The sequence below is a fragment of the Notolepis coatsorum genome (assembly GCF_963971535.1).
Source record: "Notolepis coatsorum genome assembly, chromosome: 17".
Lineage (NCBI taxonomy): Eukaryota > Metazoa > Chordata > Actinopteri > Aulopiformes > Paralepididae > Notolepis > Notolepis coatsorum.
In genome coordinates, this window is record NC_140181.1 from 11,393,322 (window position 1) to 11,415,793 (window position 22,472).

General features: G+C 44.5%; 1 protein-coding gene across 2 annotated transcripts in view; it reads right to left on the bottom strand.

Moving 5' to 3' along the window:
- Positions 1–6,393: 6,393 nt before the first annotated feature.
- Positions 6,394–22,472, bottom strand: part of src (v-src avian sarcoma (Schmidt-Ruppin A-2) viral oncogene homolog) — a gene marked incomplete at its 5' end in the record, with an annotated part of 102,938 nt that continues 86,859 nt past the window's right edge. For both annotated transcript variants that reach the window (XM_084333728.1, XM_084333729.1), the window contains 6 exons: positions 6,394–6,756; positions 8,338–8,469; positions 10,025–10,178; positions 11,507–11,583; positions 17,181–17,360; positions 21,277–21,432. In XM_084333728.1, coding sequence (XP_084189854.1) covers positions 6,548–6,756; positions 8,338–8,469; positions 10,025–10,178; positions 11,507–11,583; positions 17,181–17,360; positions 21,277–21,432 — 908 coding nt within the window. In that variant the 3' untranslated portion in view covers positions 6,394–6,547. The remainder of the gene's footprint in view (positions 6,757–8,337; positions 8,470–10,024; positions 10,179–11,506; positions 11,584–17,180; positions 17,361–21,276; positions 21,433–22,472) is intronic.

The following is a 22,472-nucleotide window of genomic DNA, read 5'->3' on the forward strand; positions in this document are numbered from 1 at the left end:
ACCTAGAACACTCAGAATCAGTGTTTTCCCGGATATTCATTTTGGCATCGCTTGGCCGCAATAGCAGGAAGAAACCACCACGAGACAATGTGTGGTGAGGTTTTCTTTTTTTATTTATTATTAAAATTTTTAATTTTTTAATTAAAAAATATCTAAAAGAAAGCCCCCCCCCCCCCCCCCCCCCCCCCCCCCCCCCCCCCCCCCCCCACCAAAAACACAAATATATAGAGCCGATTGAAAAGTTAGGCTTTTTTTTCTTTTCTTTTTTTGCTCGGCCCTTGGGCATAATATTTTTTACAGGGATGTGCATTAGAAAGTTGGGATGCACCACCGTGAATATTTGCATGATTTTATACATTTTCACGACTTTAGAAATAACACTTATATAACCAAATAATAATGGTATCAGTGCTGCAGCCGGCAATAGAAACAAAACCAGGACCAGAGCAGGGACTGAAGTGGAACCAAAACTATCGAGGGCGGGGGGGCGGGGGGGGGGGGCACACTGATCTGAACACCTAGCCAGAATCTATTGTCACGGCGTAGCCCACGTGTCCACAGGACAGAGTAGAAAAGACACAGATATGGGTCAAACCCTTCCTCATCATCATCATCCCGGGCCGTCGTACCGTCTCCAGGAAGGAGGGTTATAATCTAAACATCAGTAGTGTTCGCTCGGTGACATCCCAGCCGAGGAAGGCGTGGTTGAGCCGTAAAACAATACTAGTACAGCACAGCGGTCACATGCGCTACACACTCGCGTTGAAATAATAGCAGGTAAACGCACGCCACGCTCTTAAAAAGAGATACGTTGAAATTAGGGATGTCCGATATTATCGGCCTACCGATATTATCGGCCGATATTGGCATTCAAATGTAATATCGGAAATTATCGGTATCGGTTTTCAAAAGAAAAGAATTTTTTTACATTTATTTAACCTTTATTTACCCAGGCAAGCAAGTAAGAACAAATTCTTATTTTATTTATTGTCAAAAGTATGCATAATGTTGTGTTAATTCCACGACAAGAGGTATGTAATGTTAATTACCTGAAATTATTCCGTTTTTGGGGGGGGGGGGGGGGGGGACCCTGCATATATCGGTATAGGTTGATATCGGTATCGGAAATTAAGAGTTGGACAATATCGGTATATCGGATATCGGTAAAAAAGCCAATATCGAACATCCCTAGTTGAAATAATAGCAGTAACATAGCCACGCTCTTAAAAAGACAATGTGTCGAACGGGATACGTGTGTGTTTTGATAACGTCACGTGTCGATGCGTTCAGTTCAATTCATCTCTTGTAAACCCCTTTTTGATGCCGTGCGATTGGTATTTTGAGAACTCAACGTTCTAATGATGTATTCAATGGCTGCCAGTTGCTGAAACCTACAGATTTCTAAAATGTCCAAAAAGACGTCACAGAGGAAACGACCCACACCAGAAACCATTGTCATTGGCAGCTCATTAAAGGGGCACTTCACCAAAAAACAATGCTGACTTATTTTGCACACAATCACACACACACACGTTCTGAACAGTTTTGCACACATGTAGTTTGACAGTTATTGAGAGTAAATTAGTTTGAATATGGCCACCAGTGATGTCACCAGAGACTAGACAGAAACTAGTTTAGTAGTAGATGATGACAGCACAACTAGTTTAGTAGTACATGATACAGCAGAACTAGTTTAGTAGTACATGATGACAGCACAACTAGTTTAGTAGTACATGATGACAGCACAACTAGTTTAGTAGTACATGATGACAGCACAACTAGTTTAGTAGTAAAGTACATCCCTGACTGAAGGAGTAAAAGTAGTAGAAGAAGACAAAGTATCACAGAAACATACTTGCTATATATATATATAATATATATATATATATATATATATATATATATATATATATATATATATATATATATATATATATATATATATATATATATATATGTATATATATATATATTGTCAGTTTTCGCATATCCCATAAGAAGTACCATGAACATAACAGAAGATGGCAGAGTGATGTTGGGGGGGGGGGGGGGGGGGGGGCATCGGGTATTTAATAAAAAGGGAATAAATTATAAACAGGATATATATATACAAAATATTAGCAATAGGGATATTTACAAAATACTTGTCTATTCAAATTGCCAATTTAATTTTTCCAATACAGGCTTTGTCGGGGAAGGGCGTGTCACTCTGTCGCCCCCTACTGGCCGGCCGGAAGTGTGGCTTCTTAAACTTTTCAAGTCAGGAACCCGAATGAGCCGTTTAGTTTCTCGGCGTCCTGCCTAAACAAAGGAAGGCCCGCGGGCCATTTTGAGCCCCCGATCCGCTGTTTGGGAAACCAGGGCCTCTAGAGAGGAAGGCACCCACCTTAGTATAATACCATGACCCACCGCCGCTCATATGATCAAATGATCAAAACAGTGTCAGTGTGACGTCATGCTCAACGCTGCGCTAATAACGGGCTGTACTGAGGTGGTCGGCTGAAGGAGCTCACTTCCCCCGACCACCTTCACGAAGGTCAGCGCTGAGCAGAGACGTGGGATTCATTCGATCTAAATCAGGGGTCTCAAACTCGCGGCCCAATTGCGGGCTCGCTGGATGATATTTTGATGATTTCCAAAAAGGAAAAAGAAAAAAAAAAATCCCAAAAAAAGTTTATTTTTATATTTTTTTTGCAGTCATGTCATCACAAACACTGGCATTTATAGGGTACAAATAAAACAATTCCTGCACCAGAATGCAGGAAATTAAGTCTTTGTAACACAAAATCTCCTGGTGGGGGACCCCCCCCCGCTTAAAAAGTGGCCTGACTGGGGCTATATTTCGCACTATATATCCTGGCCTGAATGATTTCCCCCAGTCCGGCCCTGGTTAAAAGCCTCCAATGCTTATTAGTGTGTGTGCGTTTGAACGTTTGCATGTTTCAACCATACATTTCCATTAAAAATTAAAAAAAAAATACATGAAACCCTTTTTGTGTGGAATATTTGATGCGGCCCAGCCTCAAACCAGACTCTACCTCCAGCGGCCCCCAAGTAAATTGAGTTTGAGACCCCTGATCTAAATGCTTCAAATACCTTTAAGCCAGATATCAGTAAAAAGCCATGGTTGGCAGCACAAGAGGAAAAACAGTGGATTATCATTTTGAGTCAAAGTACAGGGCCCCGCTCTTTTACCTGTAGTTCAACCTTCATCGTAAGAAAAGTTCAGAGTAATAAAAATACACTTTCGGACAGCGGAAGAAGAGTACAAAAGAGAGTTCATTGGCACGAAGAAAAGAAAACACACACACACACGTCGCAGCAGAATTGTAGACGTCGTCGTCTCCCTCCTGAGGAGAACCAGTGATCAGTAGCCATTTCTGTTTCAGGAGAAGTAGTTGAATATGAACCCGTGAGACGGAGAGAGGCCTCTCTGTGTCGTACAGTTGGCACAGCGTCCCCGTCCCTCTTGTAAATAAAGTACTTATCGACCGCAGGAAAAATGTATAATATTGTATTGTTATAGTTTGCACTACATCTCTACCTCATTTTTGCATGTTGTACTGTAGTTGTACTTTAGTTTTGTATATTGTATAGTGTTTGGTCTTTATTATTTAAACTTATTATTTTTTTTACTGTTATGAAGCACAATCTCAGGGGGCTCATACAGAACCAAGCATTTCACTGTAATGTACAGTGTACCTTATATGTGACAATAAAAACAAAGCCTGAAACTTGAACTAGCCGTAAGTAATATATTGACGTTTTTTTCCCCCCGAGAATGTACAATGTGTACGTATTACGAATAAGTACAAGTCAAAATGTCTTAACTTTTCAGAAAACATTTGAGAACCTCACTTTACCTCAAGACTACTGAGACACTTTTCTGATAGGCTCACCGAAACCCTAACCCCTAACTTTCTATCTTAACCATAACCATTAAACGTTAAAATTAATCATCATCATAGTATTGCTGTGTTTGTATCAGGGTGGGTGGGTGTCTTAGTCTATTGGTGAGAGCTGTGTTTGTATCAGGGTGGGTGTCTTAGTCTAGTGGTGAGAGATGTGTTTGTATCAGGGTGGGTGTCTTAGTCTAGTGGTGAGAGCTGTGTTTCTATCAGGGTGGGTGTCTTAGTCTAGTGGTGAGAGCTGTGTTTGTATCAGGGTGGGTGGGTGTCTTAGTCTAGTGGTGAGAGCTGTGTTTGTATCAGGGTGGGTGTCTTAGTCTAGTGGTGAGAGCTGTGTTTGTATCAGGGTGGGTGGGTGGGTGTCTTAGTCTAGTGGTGAGAGCTGTGTTTGTATCAGGGTGGGTGTCTTAGTCTAGTGGTGAGAGCTGTGTTTGTATCAGGGTGGGTGGGTGTCTTAGTCTAGTGGTGAGAGCTGTGTTTGTATCAGGGTGGGTGTCTTAGTCTAGTGGTGAGAGCTGTGTTTGTATCAGGGTGGGTGGGTGTCTTAGTCTAGTGGTGAGAGCTGTGTTTGTATCAGGGTGGGTGGGTGTCTTAGTCTAGTGATGAGAGCTGTGTTTGTATCAGGGTGGGTGGGTGTCTTAGTCTAGTGATGAGAGCTGTGTTTGTATCAGGGTGGGTGTCTTAGTCTAGTGGTGAGAGCTGTGTTTGTATCAGGGTGGGTGTCTTAGTCTAGTGGTGAGAGCTGTGTTTGTATCAGGGTGGGTGTCTTAGTCTAGTGGTGAGAACTGTGTTTGTATCAGGGTGGGTGGGTGTCTTAGTCTAGTGGTGAGAGCTGTGTTTGTATCAGGGTGGGTGTCTTAGTCTAGTGGTGAGAGCTGTGTTTGTATCAGGGTGGGTGGGTGTCTTAGTCTAGTGGTGAGAGCTGTGTTTGTATCAGGGTGAGTGGGTGTCTTAGTCTAGTGGTGAGAGCTGTGTTTGTATCAGGGTGGGTGTCTTAGTCTAGTGGTGAGAGCTGTGTTTGTATCAGGGTGGGTGTCTTAGTCTAGTGGTGAGAGCTGTGTTTGTATCAGGGTGGGTGGGTGTCTTAGTCTAGTGGTGAGAGCTGTGTTTGTATCAGGGTGGGTGTCTTAGTCTAGTGGTGAGAGCACCCGCCTGCAACCACAATCATTGTTAGTTTGACTCCCGGTCGCGCTGTTTGTTTTGGACTTTCGCCGATACGATAAATATTACTTAACTATATATACAATAGCTAAATATATTACTTATGGCTATAACATAACGTACATTATGTGCCTTTTTTCCTGTGGTCGATTAGTACTTACTTTACGTTTTCTGATGAGACTGTGCACACACACACACACACACACACACACACACACACACACACACACACACACACACACACACACCACTAAACCAATGTGCACGCAGGTAAGTCCATGAGATACAGAAAGACACCCGATCTGTACTCAACAGCTCGTCTGTCAGAAGTTACACGCGACACCTCACCACAAACTATCAGTAAACTATCCTCAGGGATGCACACGTACACACTCGCACACACACACACAGTCGAGTAGCTATGGTTACGAAGCGAATGCAGGGTTGTGCACCAGAACATATTCCAGTCGATCCAGGTCTAGAATATAACCTCATCTAAAATAACATCCATGAGATCTTTTGACAAAAGATACATAATAAAGTCCACCAAAGCGTCGCTTCACAAGCGGGTCGATCTTGGAGAGACGTAAATTGGAAGACAAAAGTCTGACCGACACGAGATTCATTATGTGTTTTGTTTTTTTTTGCGTCTGGGAAGACATCGTGAAAGTGGTCCTTTCAGCAGGACACTACTACCGTCTCCCCGGCGACCCCGTCTCCCTGGACTCAGCGACGGTCACCGTGGTAACCCGTCAGCCACAGTGTCGAACCTGACTATAACTACGAGATCAGTCTTTTTCATTAAAACACAGGAGGAATGCATGGGGGGGGGGGGGGGGGGGCAGGTAGGGGTCACGAGGTCGTAAAGTGACAGAAGTTTCCGCCGACAGAAGTTTGATGACTTGACGCGCGAGGGGAACCGACGGTACCGGACGACCGGATCGAGAGACAGCGTTAACTTGTGTTGGTTCCCCGGTACCTTGAAAACAATAACAATAACAATGCCGACACGTTGGGAGAGAACAGGAACTATGATGAGAGGCAGGTGCTGAACGCGCTCGGAGGATTCGACGTCCCGTTGGCACGGCAACGTACCGGATGCCGAGGTTTGTGTGGTTTGGTCGTACCCAGAGTCCTGTTGGCTCTCTCTGCTATTACACACACACACACACACACACACACACACACACACACACATGCACACACACACACACACACACACACACACACACACACACACACACATGCACACACACACACACACACACACACACACACACACACACACACACACACACACACACACACACACACACACACACACACACACACACACACACACACACACACACACCTTCATGCACTCCAAAGCACAAGGGTGCTCATCATCCACGCACACACATACAGACACACCTCGCCCACATTGCACACACTCGTGGACACGCACACGCACACGCCACGCCTCGCCCCCCCCTCGACTACAGGTTCTCTCCCGGCTGGTACTGGGGCTCCGTGGAGGTGAAGTAGTCCTCCAGGAAGCCCTGCAGGTACTCGAAGGTGGGCCGCTCCTCCGGCTCCTTCCTCCAGCACGTCAGCATCAGTTCGTGGAGGGAGTCGGGACACTCGGCGGGGCAGGGCATCCTGTAGCCGCGCTCCACCTGGTCCAGGACCTCCCGGTTCACCATGCCTAGTGGAGAGAGACGGTATTACAGGACATTTACAATACCTCCCGGTTTGTTGTTCACCATGCCTAGTGGAGAGAGACGGTATTACAGGACATTTACAATACCTCCCGGTTTGTTGTTCACCATGCCTAGTGGAGAGAGACGGTATTACAGGACATTTACAATACCTCCCGGTTTGTTCAGCCATGCCTAGTGGAGAGAGACGGTATTACAGGACATTTACAATACCTCCCTGTTTGTTGTTCACCATGCCTAGTGGAGAGAGACGGTATTACAGGACATTTACAATACCTCCCTGTTTGTTGTTCACCATGCCTAGTGGAGAGAGACGGTATTACAGGACATTTACAATACCTCCCGGTTTGTTCAGCCATGCCTAGTGGAGAGAGACGGTATTACAGGACATTTACAATACCTCCCGGTTTGTTCAGCCATGCCTAGTGGAGAGAGACGGTATTACAGGACATTTACAATACCTCCCTGTTTGTTCACCATGCCTAGTGGAGAGAGACGGTATTACAGGACATTTACAATACCTCCCTGTTTGTTCACCATGCCTAGTGGAGAGAGACGGTATTACAGGACATTTACAATACCTCCCTGTTTGTTGTTCACCATGCCTAGTGGAGAGAGACGGTATTACAGGACATTTACAATACCTCCCTGTTTGTTGTTCACCATGCCTAGTGGAGAGAGACGGTATTACAGGACATTTACAATACCTCCCTGTTTGTTGTTCACCATGCCTAGTGGAGAGAGACGGTATTACAGGACATTTACAATAGGGAGGTGTAGAGTCTGACGTCACTGGTGGTTCCACCCGTATAGGGATTTATCATTGGGGGAAAATGGATCATCGACTATTGTAACAATTCTGCCTCATGAACATTTGGAAAGCTTTCCATTTTTGCACAAAATGAGTTCCCTTCTATCACTAGCATTATTGTTTAAGCATTTTTGGCATGCCAAATGTTCATGCTTTATTTGTTTTAAACGAGACGATTTAGAAATGGGCAATGGGGGGAAATACGTTGCAATTTTGCGTGAAGAGGACCGGCCGGAAACAGCAATGAGACGTAACCACAACACCTCCCTATACCCCCCTGTTCACCTCCCTATACCCCCCTGTTCACCTCCCTATACCCCCCTGTTCACCTCCCTATACCCCCCTGTTCACCATGCCGCCTAGTGGAGACGGTAACCACTACACCTCCCTATACCCCCCTGTTCACCTCCCTATACCCCCCTGTTCACCTCCCTATACCCCCCTGTTCACCTCCCTATACCCCCCTGTTCACCATGCCGCCTAGTGGAGACGGTAACCACTACACCTCCCTATACCCCCCTGTTCACCTCCCTATACCCCCCTGTTCACCATGCCTAGTGGAGAGAGACGGTATTACAGGACATTTACAACACCTCCCTATACCCCCCTGTTCACCATGCCGCCTAGTGGAGACGGTAAGACAGGACAACATGTAAATATACAACATACATTATTATGTACCTTTTTTCCCTGTGGTTGATTAGTACTTTGTTCTGATGGTGTTGGGTATAAACACTAACGTTGACAGTGTTCTTACCTGGATACGGAACTCTGCCTTTAGTGGCCAGTTCGGTCAGTAAAACCCCAAAGGACCAGACGTCAGACTTGATGGTGAAGCGGCCGTACAGAGCCGCCTCTGGAGCCGTCCACTTGATGGGGAACTTGGCCCCTGCAGCCACAGGCACATGGTGTAACAGAAGTGTCCCATTATATTATATCATATCTAGTGCTGTCAGGCGATTAAAAAAATGTATCTAATTAATTACAGGATTTGTAATTAATTAATCTAATTAATCGCATTTTAATCGCATTACCATTTTATGCCTCATATTCTATATTCTATAATCATATTTCAAATTGCATGTGTCCGGATGGCAGAATTCAGTACTGTATCTACAAAACCGTCCGTTTAATCATCTTCCATCTATTAATTTGCTTAGATTTTTCAGGTCTGGTCAATTTGAGCATGGTGTTATTCACAGTCAAAGATAATTAAAAAAAATGTATTGATATTCTCATTTGGTTCATTACAATTTACTCAAAATAAAATGTTCATTCAATCAATCACCGCGCAGATTGATTGATTGAATGAAAATGTTATTAACAGATTGCAGAATGGGTACAATACAGTACGGCTCAATACACACAATTGTTAAGGGAATGCAGACCAGAGTAAGACTTTCGTCTTGTTTACATCAGGGTCCCCCATTTTCAATTCATAATGAATTGTAAGTAAGGGTGCAACTTGCACCGTGCAATCCATTCTTTGTGGATCTAGCCCACAGTATTTCTGACACTGGGAAATTGGGAATATACATTCCCTGAGATTCATAGATGTCCCTAGAATCAGATACCAAGAACATGCAAATGGACCATATTAAAAAAAATCTGTAAATGTGTATTCTACATGCTTATGGAATGAATGATACAAAAAAAATATTATTATTATTTTTTTTTTTTTTTTTGTAATTAATTTTGAGTTAATTTTCATAACGCGATTATTTGCTGTGTAATTAATTAATCTAATTAACGCGATAAACTGACAGCCCTAATCATATCATACTATATTATATTATATCATATTCTATTCTATTATCTATTATATCATAATATAATATATAATATGATATAATAGAATATGATATAATATATAATATGATATAATATATACCATGATATAATATATGATATAATATGATATAATATATTATATCATATTATATTATTTATATTATATCATTATATTATACTATATTATATCATATTAGATTAGATTCTTATATATTCTATTCTATTCTATTCTATTCTATTCTATTCTATTAAAATTTATTGTCATCATGCAGCACAAGTACAACGAAAATAAGTTTGGCATCCAACCAGAGTGCAAATGTAACAGTAAAGTGCAATAGTAATATACAATATACAGGTGATTAAACTGGGTATAAGTTTCAAGTTCAAGTTGTCACATATAAGGTACATGTACGTTACAGTGAAATGCTTGGTTCTGTATGAGCCTCCTGAGAATGTGCTTCATACAGTAATCTTTTTTTTTAAAGAATACCAAGACCAAACACTATACAAAACGAATGTACAAAATGCAAACAAAGTGCAAAAATGAGGTAGATATAACAACAGATGTGTAAAACAGCATAGACAGTTAGTCTAACAGTAGAGTTAGAAGGAGAGACGGCTAGAAGATAGGCAGCGCCCTCTGCTGGTCTTACCCTGCCTTGCAGTGTACTCGTTGTCCTCGATGAGGCGGGCCAGACCGAAGTCCGCCACCTTGCACACCAGATTATCGCCCACCAGGATGTTGGCAGCCCTCAGGTCTCTGTGGACGTAGTTCATCCTCTCCACGTAGGCCATGCCCGAGGCGATCTGAGAGGGAGGCACGCAGAGAAACAACTCAACATGAGGAATATCATAATAATAAAATAATAATAATAAATCTAATTTCTACAGCGCCTTTCAGGAAACCCAAGGTGGCTTTACAATCAAGAGGGCTAGGGAAAGGGGGCAATATGGAAAAAAAAGGGGGGGGGGGATGAGGGCAGGTAAGGGATAATGAAACCTAATCTAATCTAAACTAACTAATGGGGAAAAGCCTTGGTGAAAAGGTGGGGCTTGAGAGGAGAAATGCAGAGGACAATAAAACCTTAATGAACGAATGGCTGCATTTATATAGTGCTTTTTCATTACTAGGACACAAAGCGCTTCGCAGGGAAATAAGATAAGGTAATTGTTTTATGTTGGTACAGAAATGTGTTTTGTGTCAGAGCACATTACACAAAAGATGAAAACATAAGACAACCATGTTACAGCAGAGACAGACATACAGACAAAATATCAGAGAGACAACCATGTTACAGCAGAGACAGACATACAGACAAAATATCAGAGAGACAACCGTGTTACAGCAGAGACAGACATACAGACTGGACATCAGAGAGACAACCGTGTTACAGCAGAGACAGACATACAGACAAGACATCAGAGAAACAACCGTGTTACAGCAGACAGACATACAGACAAGACATCAGAGAAACAACAGTGTTACAGCAGAGACAGACATACAGACAAGACATCAGAGAGACAACCGTGTTACAGCAGAGACAGACATACAGACAAGACATCAGAGAAACAACAGTGTTACAGCAGAGACAGACATACAGACAAAACATCAGAGAGACAACCGTGTTACAGCAGAGACAGACATACAGACAAGACATCAGAGAAACAACAGTGTTACAGCAGAGACAGACATACAGACAAGACATCAGAGAGACAACCGTGTTACAGCAGAGACAGACATACAGACAAAACATCAGAGAGACAACCGTGTTACAGTACAGACAGACATACAGACAAGACATCAGAGAGACAACCGTGTTACAGCAGAGACAGACATACAGACAAAACATCAGAGAGACAACCGTGTTACTTACAGCGGAGACAGACATACAGACATCAGAGAGACAACCATGTTACAGCAGAGACAGACATACAGACATCAGAGAGACAACCATGTTACAGCAGAGACAGACATACAGACAATACATCAGAGACAACCATGTTACAGCAGAGACAGACATACAGACAAGACCTCAAGAGAGACAACCATGTTACAGTAGAGGGTAGCCCCAGTGGGAATCGAACCCCTAACCCTGGGCAGTGTAAGTGCCATGCTCAGAGTGTGATGTTCTCACCTGTGAAGCCATGTCCACCAGCTGTGGGAGGCGGAGCAGCCTCCCCATGTCTCCCTTCAGGAAGTCCAGCAAGCTGCCTGTTAACGAGATACCAACATGCCACACTGTGTGTTACGTTAGGGCCTGGTTACTGTAACGTGTCCAGCAAGCTGCCTGTTAACGAGATACCAACATGCCACACTGTGTGTTACGTTAGGGCCTGGTTACTGTAACGTGTCCAGCAAGCTGCCTGTTAACGAGATACCAACATGACCACTGTGTGTTACGTTAGGGCCTGGTTACTGTAACGTGTCCAGCAAGCTGCCTGTTAACGAGATACCAACATGCCACACTGTGTGTTACGTTAGGGCCTGGTTACTGTAACGTGTCCAGCAAGCTGCCTGTTAACGAGATACCAACATGCCACACTGTGTGTTACGTTAGGGCCTGGTTACTGTAACGTGTCCAGCAAGCTGCCTGTTAACGAGATACCAACATGACCACTGTGTGTTACGTTAGGGCCTGGTTACTGTAACGTGTCCAGCAAGCTGCCTGTTAACGAGATACCAACATGACCACTGTGTGTTACGTTAGGGCCTGGTTACTGTAACGTGTCCAGCAAGCTGCCTGTTAACGAGATACCAACATGACCACTGTGTGTTACGTTAGGGCCTGGTTACTGTAACGTGTCCAGCAAGCTGCCTGTTAACGAGATACCAACATGACCACTGTGTGTTACGTTAGGGCCTGGTTACTGTAACGTGTCCAGCAAGCTGCCTGTTAACGAGATACCAACATGCCACACTGTGTGTTACGTTAGGGCCTGGTTACTGTAACGTGTCCAGCAAGCTGCCTGTTAACGAGATACCAACATGACCACTGTGTGTTACGTTAGGGCCTGGTTACTGTAACGTGTCCAGCAAGCTGCTTGTTAGTAAGATATCAACATGCCACTGTGTGTTACATTAGGGCCTGGTTACTGTAACGTGTCCAGCAAGCTGCCTGTTACCAACATACTGTACCACTGTGTGTTACGTATTGTGTAGTAGTGTACATAGGACTCATTACCTAAGCTTAGCATTGTATTGTATTTTTTATCTTAGTACTTTTATCATGTCTATTTTATTATCTATTGTATTTTATTCTGTTATTATTTGTATTTTTTGCACAATCGGAGCGGGCATGGCCACCTTCATTTCACTATATTGTCTTGTGTATGTATGTGATGAATAAACCTCTTGAATCTCTTGAATCTTGAATCTAGGGCCTGGTTACTGTAACGTGTCTGGCTGTGTGACATGAAAATAACCGCACCAGGATACAGTAGCTTAGCTTAGCAAGTAGCTAATCAGACGTTGTCGCTGTTGGGATTTGGTACATACCCATTTATTATCAAAATAAGGTTAGGCCTCACATACGATGCCTGGTCATACGTATGTGAGGTGTCACAAACAGCTTTTAAATTTTTATTTAATTTTTTACAAACAACGTTTTTATTTTTTTTATTGTTGATCTTTTTCCCCCTCCTTTTTCCTCCGATTTTCTCCCATCCCAATGTTAGTCGTTATGCCAATTCCCAATCCCCTTCCTGGTCGCCTGTAGCTGTTCCGCAACCGTTGCTATTTCCGGGGTAGGCCTGATTGGCCCCGACAGGCACGTGACCCGCCGCGGCCACGCCCCGCGGCAGCCCCAGGAGCAAGCGCGCTACTGCTGGAGTTCGCTTCGCCTTTCACATCGCTGCCGTTGGCGAAAGCAGGATGAGAGGCGAGAGCGTAGATTTCGCTGTGTATCATTTAATCATTTAACATTTGAAAGGCATACATTGTTGTCATACAGAAGTACAGAATACTTTTATCCAAAATGCTTCTTACTGTTACACTGTTAGAGACTGTGCTAGACAAATGAATGACTAATTCGGTCAGAAATAACGTAACTAATAACGTTGGTAAGCACTGCTTATATGCTTATTATGTCTGCGGGGTACAGTAAACGTTTCTCCCGGTACATTCTGAAGAGCACACCGCTGTATGTTGGAGAACCAGCGGTCTTCCGAAGTTCCGCTCCTCCTCACTCGAGTGAGACTAAAGCCGTGCACAGCTCAGCCCTGTGAGACGCGAGCAGGAAGGAGCTGGGAGTCTTCCAATCGGAATATGTTGTTTCTTTACACATATGTTGGATTATGAATATGTCTTTATAGATACAAATGAATGACTAATTCGGTCAGAAAGCAGTAACACAACAGTTGCAAAAAAAAATCTCGACATAAGCCCCAATAAGACCGTCACCAGAGCTCAGCGATGCCGCTCGCGTGAGCATATTCTCCCCGCTATTTTATTTCATACAACAATGTATGCCTTTCAAATGTTAAATGATAAATGATTGCATGACTGCCGACTGCGGCGCGACGCTGTACATATGTCTCTATACTATTTTATTTCATACAACAATATATGCCTTTCAAATGTTAAATGATAAAAGATTGCATGACTGCCGTCTGCGGCGCGATTATTATGACTGATGACTGCGATGTGAAAGGCGCCGCGAACTCCTTCCTAATGCTGCGGGCGGCGTTGAAGGCGGAAAGCGCCTGTGAACCACAGCAGCCTCGTTGCCGCGTCCTGAGGCTGCCGCGGGGCGTGGCCGCGGCGGGTCACGTGCCTGTCGGGGCCAATCAGGCCTACCCCGGAAATAGCAACGGTTGCGGAACTGATACAGGCTACCTGGTCGCTGCGCACTTACCCCCCACAGTCGGTCTGGGAGAGTGGAGGCTATCACGTGCTTCCTCTGACACACGTCCAGCCAATCAACTGCTTCTTTTCACCTGGCAGCGTGGACTCTCACTGAGAGGGCGTAGCGTGTGGAAGGATCACACTACCCCCCTTAGATCCTATCCGCGCTGAGCAGGCGCCCCGACCGAACTGTAGGAGTCGCTGTTTACAACGACCCGGACCCACCCCGCCAGCTTCTCCCACCCTCTAATACTGCCAATTGTATTAGTGTGAACGGCCAGCCAAGCTGGTGACAACCAACAGACGAATCCAGCGTCTCCGGGGTTGGTGACGAACGCAATCTCCGCTACGCCACTTGACCGCCCCACAAACAACGGTTTTTACTATTTAGAGATACTATAACTGTTAGCTGTTACACTTACAGTAAATATGTTCTTAAACATTCAAACTGTGATAATATGAAAAGCAAAACGGAAAAAAAAACATGAAATTAATTTTCTCGTGATCTGACTTCCAGACATGAGTCTCTCTGGTCACATAAGGGAGACCATGTCCCATGTACTCTGTGACGATGTACAGTAGATGTGTTACTCTGACACCACGGCGTAGTGTAGTATAATATATATATATTAGTGCTGTCAATCGATTAAAATATTTAACTCGATTAATCGCATGATTGTCCATAGTTAACTCGCGATTAATCGCAAATTAATCGCACAAAAAAATATCTACCTTAAACGGATCTTTTTCAAGTTCCAAGTTTTAATACTCTTATCAACATGCGAGTCAACAAATGCTTGCTTTATGCAGCCATTTAACACAAAAGGATGACCCTCATGCATTGCAAATTTGCATCAAATTCAAAACAGAGTGATGCACAAAATAACTTAAGAAAATAATCATTTAAAACAATGAATAAAGTGTGCATGAAATAATAGGGGAAAGAAAACGTTAGGAACTTGTTACATTCACCCACACAAGGGCTGAGTAATCACACACCCCCCCCCTCTCTCTCTCACACACACTCTCTCAGCTCTCTTTCTCTCTTGCCCCTTCCTCATATCTCTCACCCCCCTCTCTCTCTATATATCTCACACACACACACACACACACACACACACACACACACACACACACACACACACACACACACACACACACACACACACACACACACACACACACACACACACACACACACACACACACACACACACACACACACACACACACACTTCAGAAACAAACATAGTATCAATGAGAGCATCAACAATACACCTGAGTGAAGTCTAGTAAAAAAAAATCCAAAATAAAGAAAAAATCATAAAAGTTAATCGTGAGTTGAAAAAAAATAGTGGCGTTAATAGAATCGGGCGCTAACGCGTTAATACGGTGTTAACTTTGACAGCCTTAATATATATATATTGGCCCATGTACTCTGTGACGATGTAGTGTATATAATATATATATATACAGGGCGGCTACGTGGCGTAGTGGGCAAGGCGCTCGCCACGAAATGCTGGAGACGCTGGGCTCGCCTGTTCGAGCCCAGCGCTCCACATTGCTTTCAGTTTAGCTGGTCGTCCGTACTAATACACATTGGCCGTATTAGGGGGTGGGAAACTGATGGGTGGGGATCGGGCGTTGTGGACAGCGACTCCTACAGGTCGGTTGGTGCGCCTGCGCAGTGGAATCAGGAAGTGTCGGGGGCAGCGTGAGCCTCCCACGCGTTACTCCTCACCACTGAGAGATCGAGCTGCGCAGGTGAAAAGATGCGACTGCTGTTACCTCAAGTACTTGTGCTATGTATGACTTAGTCCACATTGCAGCCGGCTTGTGGGAGGCAAGAAACAGCGTTCGTGACAGGGGAGGGTCGAATTGGATGATACGAAATTGGGATGAGAGAAAATATAGAAAATGGGAGAAAAAGTGGATAAAAAAAAATAATATATATATATACAGAGTAGGGATGCTCGATATTGGCTTTTTTACCGATACCGATATTTCGATATTGTCCAACTCTTAATTACCGATACCAATATCAACCGATACCGATATATGCAGGGTTTCCCCCCAAAAACTGAATAATTTCAGGTAACTAATAATTTCACTGGATGCATTCAAAAGGCTTTCTAAATGTAAGCATTATCTGTGCAAAATATGATCATTAAAAAAGTAAAAATTAACATTACATATCTCTTGTTGTTGAATTAAACCAACATGCATACTTTTGACAATAAATAAAATAAGAATTGGTTCTTACTTGCTTGCCTGGGTAAATAAAGGTTAAATAAATATAAAAAAAAATATATATATTGTTATTGTTTTTTAGTTTTTTTTTACCGATACCGATATTTTCCGATATCACATTTTACTGCCGATATCGGCCGATAATATCGGACATCCCTAATACAGAGCACACTGACCTTGGCCCATGTGCTCCGTGACGATGTAGTATATATAATATACAGTGTATAACTGACCTTGGCCCATGTGCTCCGTGACGATGTAGTATATATAATATACAGTATATAACTGACCTTGACCCATGTGCTCCGTGACGATGTAGTATATATAATATACAGTATATAACTGACCTTGACCCATGTGCTCCGTGACGATGTAGTATATATAATATACAGTATATAACTGACCTTGGCCCATGTGCTCCGTGACGATGTAACTGACCTTGGCCCATGTGCTCCGTGACGATGTAACTGACCTTGGCCCATGTGCTCCGTGACGATGTAACTGACCTTGGCCCATGTGCTCCGTGACGATGTAGTATATATAATATACAGTATATAACTGACCTTGGCCCATGTACTCCGTGACGATGTAACTGACCTTGGCCCATGTGCTCCGTGACGATGTAGTGTAGTATATATAGTGTAGTATATAACACTGACCTTGGCCCATGTGCTCCGTGACGATGTAGTATATATAATATACAGTATATAACTGACCTTGGCCCATGTACTCCGTGACGATGTAGATGGGCTCCTCCGACACCACGGCGTACAGCTGGACCAGCTTCTCGTGCCGCAGCTTCTTCATGACCTGCGCCTCGGCCAGGAAGGCCTCGGGCGACATGGTGCCCGTCTTCAGCGTCTTGATCGCCACCCGCGTCGTGCCGTTCCACGTCCCTGTAGTGTGGACCAAGGCAAGGAGTCACGCCACGCCACGCCACGCCACGCCTCCATCCCCGCGGCGACCGCGTCCGTGCCAACAGAGCGGTACGACGCGTTGCTTCCTGCGTGCAAATCTATATACGCCCTCCTCCTCCTCCTCCTCCTCCTCCTCCTCCTCCTCTTCCTCCTCCTCCTCCTCCTCCTCCTCCTCCTCCTCCTCCTCCTCCTCCCCTCAAAGATTTAGAATACACGGGGCGGCTGAGTGGCGCAGTGCGCAAGGCGCTCGCCACTAACGCAGGAGACGCTGGGTTCGAGCCCAGCTCTCGGCCGTTGCTTCCGGCTTGGCTGGTCGTTCATACTAACACAATTGGCAGTATTAGAGGGTGGGAAAGCCGGTGGGTGGGGATTGGACGTTGTGGACGGCGACTCCTACAGGTCGGTTGGCGCGCCTGCGCAGTAGAATCAGGAAGTATCGGGGGCAGCGTGAGCCTCCCACGCGCTACTCCTCGCCACTGAGAGATCGAGCTGCGCAGGTGAAAAGATGCGACGGCTGCCTCCTCATGTACCGGAGGGGACACGTGATGCAAGGCTTCTATCCTCCTCACTACAGCCGACCAGTGGGAGGCATGGCCTAGCAACGTTCAAGACAGGGGAGGGGAGGATTGGATAATACGAAATTGGGATGGGAGAAAAATAGAAAAATGGGGAGAAAAAGTGGATAAAAAAAATAAAATAAAAGATTTAGAAAACATGACTTTGAGGTCGCCGTGCAAATAATGTTATTATTTATAACTTGTTTGAGTTTCATCCACCGAACACAACTCCTCAACTGCTCTGCAGTAAACACTAAATACATTTTATTGTATCCCTTGCCTAAATGTATCCCTTCCCACTTTATCCAATCAGGAGAGAGAACCCTAGATCTTTTTTTAAATTGTTTTATTTCAATAAATATTGCCACGCCTGCTAGTTTTTATTTCTTATTTTTGTCAATCCAATTTTGCAGTGTGGAGTTCTCTCTTCTGATTGGATAAAGTGGGAAGGGGATACCAGGACATGTATTTAGTGTTTACTGCAGAGTGGAGGGACTGGGAGACCCATGTTACTGACCAGACACTCTGTATCAGTGATGACTGTTTACTGCAGAGTGGAGGGACTGGGAGACCCCATGTTACTGACCAGACACTCTATATCAGTGATGGCTGTTTACTGCAGAGTGGAGGGACTGAGAGACCCATGTTACTGACCAGACACTCTATATCAGTGATGACTGTTTACTGCAGAGTGGAGGGACTGGGAGACCCCATGTTACTGACCAGACACTCTATATCAGTGATGACTGTTTATTGCAGAGTGGAGGGACTGGGAGACCCATGTTACTGACCAGACACTCTATATCAGTGATGACTGTTTACTGCAGAGTGGAGGGACTGGGAGACCCCATGTTACTGACCAGACACTCTATATCAGTGATGACTGTTTACTGCAGAGTGGAGGGACTGGGAGACCCCATGTTACTGACCAGACACTCTATATCAGTGATGACTGTTTATTGCAGAGTGGAGGGACTGGGAGACCCATGTTACTGACCAGACACTCTGTATCAGTGATGACTGTTTACTGCAGAGTGGAGGGACTGGGAGACCCATGTTACTGACCAGACACTCTATATCAGTGATGACTGTTTACTGCAGAGTGGAGGGACTGAGAGACCCATGTTACTGACCAGACACTCTATATCAGTGATGTCTGTTTACTGCAGAGTGGAGGGACTGGGAGACCCATGTTACTGACCAGACACTCTATATCAGTGATGGCTGTTTACTGCAGAGTGGAGGGACCGGGAGACCCCATGTTACTGACCAGACACTATATATCAGTGATGGCTGTTTACTGCAGAGTGGAGGGACTGGGAGACCCCATGTTACTGACCAGACACTCTATTTGTATTTGTATTTATTGGTTTAAAATACAGAGACAGTGCATATTAAGGAACATTTGACTGTAAATATGCCAGTTTAGCCAAGTTGGCTAATTTTCAACTGTAGTCTCTGGGGCAGGTGACATGAGCACAACAATAATTAAAACATAGTACAATAATTAAAACACAGTAGGAATCAGTATAGGTTACAATACACTAAAATACATACAAATAAATACATTAAAATACAACCCCTCAGTTAAAAAACATAGTACAATAATTAAAACACAGTAGGAATCAGTATATGTTACAATACCCTAAAATACATACAAATAAATACATTAAAATACAACCCCTCAGTTAAAATGGTCGCACACTTGACCATCTCTCAACCATGATTTTAAGTTAGTTTTAAATGAGATGTAACTTTGATACTCCCTGAGCCGTGTTGGCAGACTGTTCCAAGTGTGGGCTGCTCTCACGGAAAAGGCTGTCTGACTAAAAGCAGACCTCCTGTTTGGGACTACACAGTCCCCTCTGACTACAGACCTGGTATATCTATCAGCAGATGCTTTCTGTTTTATGAAAGTACAGAGGGGGGAGGAGCCAAGCCATGTAGGATTTTATAGGTAAGGCAGGCATCTTTGAATTTGACAAGATTGTCCCAGCTCAGTAGGTTCTGGTTTGCTATGCTATAACAATGGTGGTGGCTGTTTGTTTTCCTGTCCAGAACTTTCACAGCCTGATGGTAAACTACCTGTACAGATCGTAATGTTGTACAGGAGGCTTGTGTCCAGCTAGTCAGACATTATGTTAAGTCAGTGATATATCAGTGATGGCTGTTTACTGCAGAGTGGAGGGACCGGGAGACCCATGTTACTGACCAGACACTCTATATCAGTGATGACTGTTTACTGCAGAGTGGAGGGACCGGGAGACCCATGTTACTGACCAGACACTCTATATCAGTGATGGCTGTTTACTGCAGAGTGGAGGGACTGGGAGACCCATGTTACTGACCAGACACTATATATCAGTGATGACTGTTTACTGCAGAGTGGAGGGACTGGGAGACCCATGTTACTGACCAGACACTATATATCAGTGATGTCTGTTTACTGCAGAGTGGAGGGACTGAGAGACCCATGTTACTGACCAGACACTCTGTATCAGTGATGACTGTTTATTGCAGAGTGGAGGGACTGGGAGACCCATGTTACTGACCAGACACTCTGTATCAGTGATGACTGTTTACTGTAGAGTGGAGGGACTGGGAGACCCATGTTACTGACCAGACACTCTATATCAGTGATGACTGTTTACTGCAGAGTGGAGGGACTGAGAGACCCATGTTACTGACCAGACACTATATCAGTGATGGCTGTTTACTGCAGAGTGGAGGGACTGGGAGACCCATGTTACTGACCAGACACTATATCAGTGATGGCTGTTTACTGCAGAGTGGAGGGACTGAGAGACCCATGTTACTGACCAGACACTCTATATCAGTGATGTCTGTTTACTGCAGAGTGGAGGGACTGGGAGACCCATGTTACTGACCAGACACTATATATCAGTGATGGCTGTTTACTGCAGAGTGGAGGGACTGGGAGACCCATGTTACTGACCAGACACTCTATATCAGTGATGGCTGTTTACTGCAGAGTGGAGGGACTGGGAGACCCATGTTACTGACCAGACACTATATCAGTGATGACTGTTTACTGCAGAGTGGAGGGACCGGGAGACCCATGTTACTGACCAGACACTATATCAGTGATGACTGTTTACTGCAGAGTGGAGGGACTGGGAGACCCATGTTACTGACCAGGGACTCTATATCAGTGATGGCTGTCAGAATGTAGAGCTATTCTTTTAACACGTAGACCACTTATTTGAACAAACATAAAATACAACTTACAGCTAGATGATAAAAATAACTACTCAGAAATTCACACCGTGAAGAGAAACACGATTCTCTTTGAGGCAAGAGGTGAACTGAACGCTTACCCATCCAGACCTCTCCGAAGCAGCCCTGTCCCAGCTTGAGGTCGAGGCGGAGGGAGTCTCTGGGGATCTCCCAGGCGTCCCGGGCCAGGCCCTGCGTCTGAGGCTTGAGGACGGGACACACCTCCGTCAGACTGTGACACAGCCCGTCAGCATGCTCTGGGAGAGGAGGAGGAGGAGGAGGAGGAGGAGGAGGAGGAGGAGGAGGAGGAGGAGGAGGAGGAGGAGGAGGAGGAGGAGGAGGAGGAGGAGGAGGAGAGGGAGGAGGAGGAGGAGGAGGAGGAGGAGGAGGAGGAGGAGGAGGAGGAGGAGGAGGAGAGGGAGGAGGAGGAGGAGGAGAGGGAGGAGGAGGAGAGGGAGGAGGAGGAGGAGGAGAGGGAGGAGGAGGAAGACCACGGGATGTTATGGTTCAAGTTCCCTCGTTTGCCACCTGGGACCGTTAAGCATATACGCAGTATAAAATGATTGTGATCGACCAGTTAATCGCCCCCGGAAGGATTAAATCAGGCCAATATTTTAGATCAGATTAGATTAGATTAGATTCACTTGATTGTCATTACACAGTACACGACACAGTGCAACGAGATTGTGTACGTCTAACCAGGATGTGACAATCAACAGCCGGTTGCAATATAAAACACATATAAATAAAACTGTACAGTAAAGTGAGTACTGTACAGTATCTGGCGTTTTGAGATAATTGGCACTGGCCGGTAACCGTGGCCACGCGGCTAATTATTCTTTAATTTTTTTTATAATTCCATTGAATCTAGTCTTTTAGTGAGAAGATGCTTTTATTTATTTATTTATTATATGGATCCCCCATTAGTCCACTCCACGCCCAATGGGTGAACGACTACTCTCCCTGGGGTCCGAACACATAACTTAAAACATTGGAGTAATAAGAAAACAATAAAAACATAAAAAAAAAAACACTTTAGCTTGAGTGCATAGTTCTGGGTTCTGGGTTGTAGTTCTGACCACAAAGACTCAGGTTGACCAACTTTACAAATATTAAACAAAAATGTTACAAGGCTGCGACTCCTACAGTAGTTAGCAATTGTAATGTTAGCGAGCACAGCCCCAGCTGTCATCATGTGACCGTCGGGCCCAGAGGTAAGAGACTCATGTCTGGAAGTCAGATCTCAGATCTAGTTTTTTTTTCTCTCGATATGAATATTTAAGAACATATTTACTAC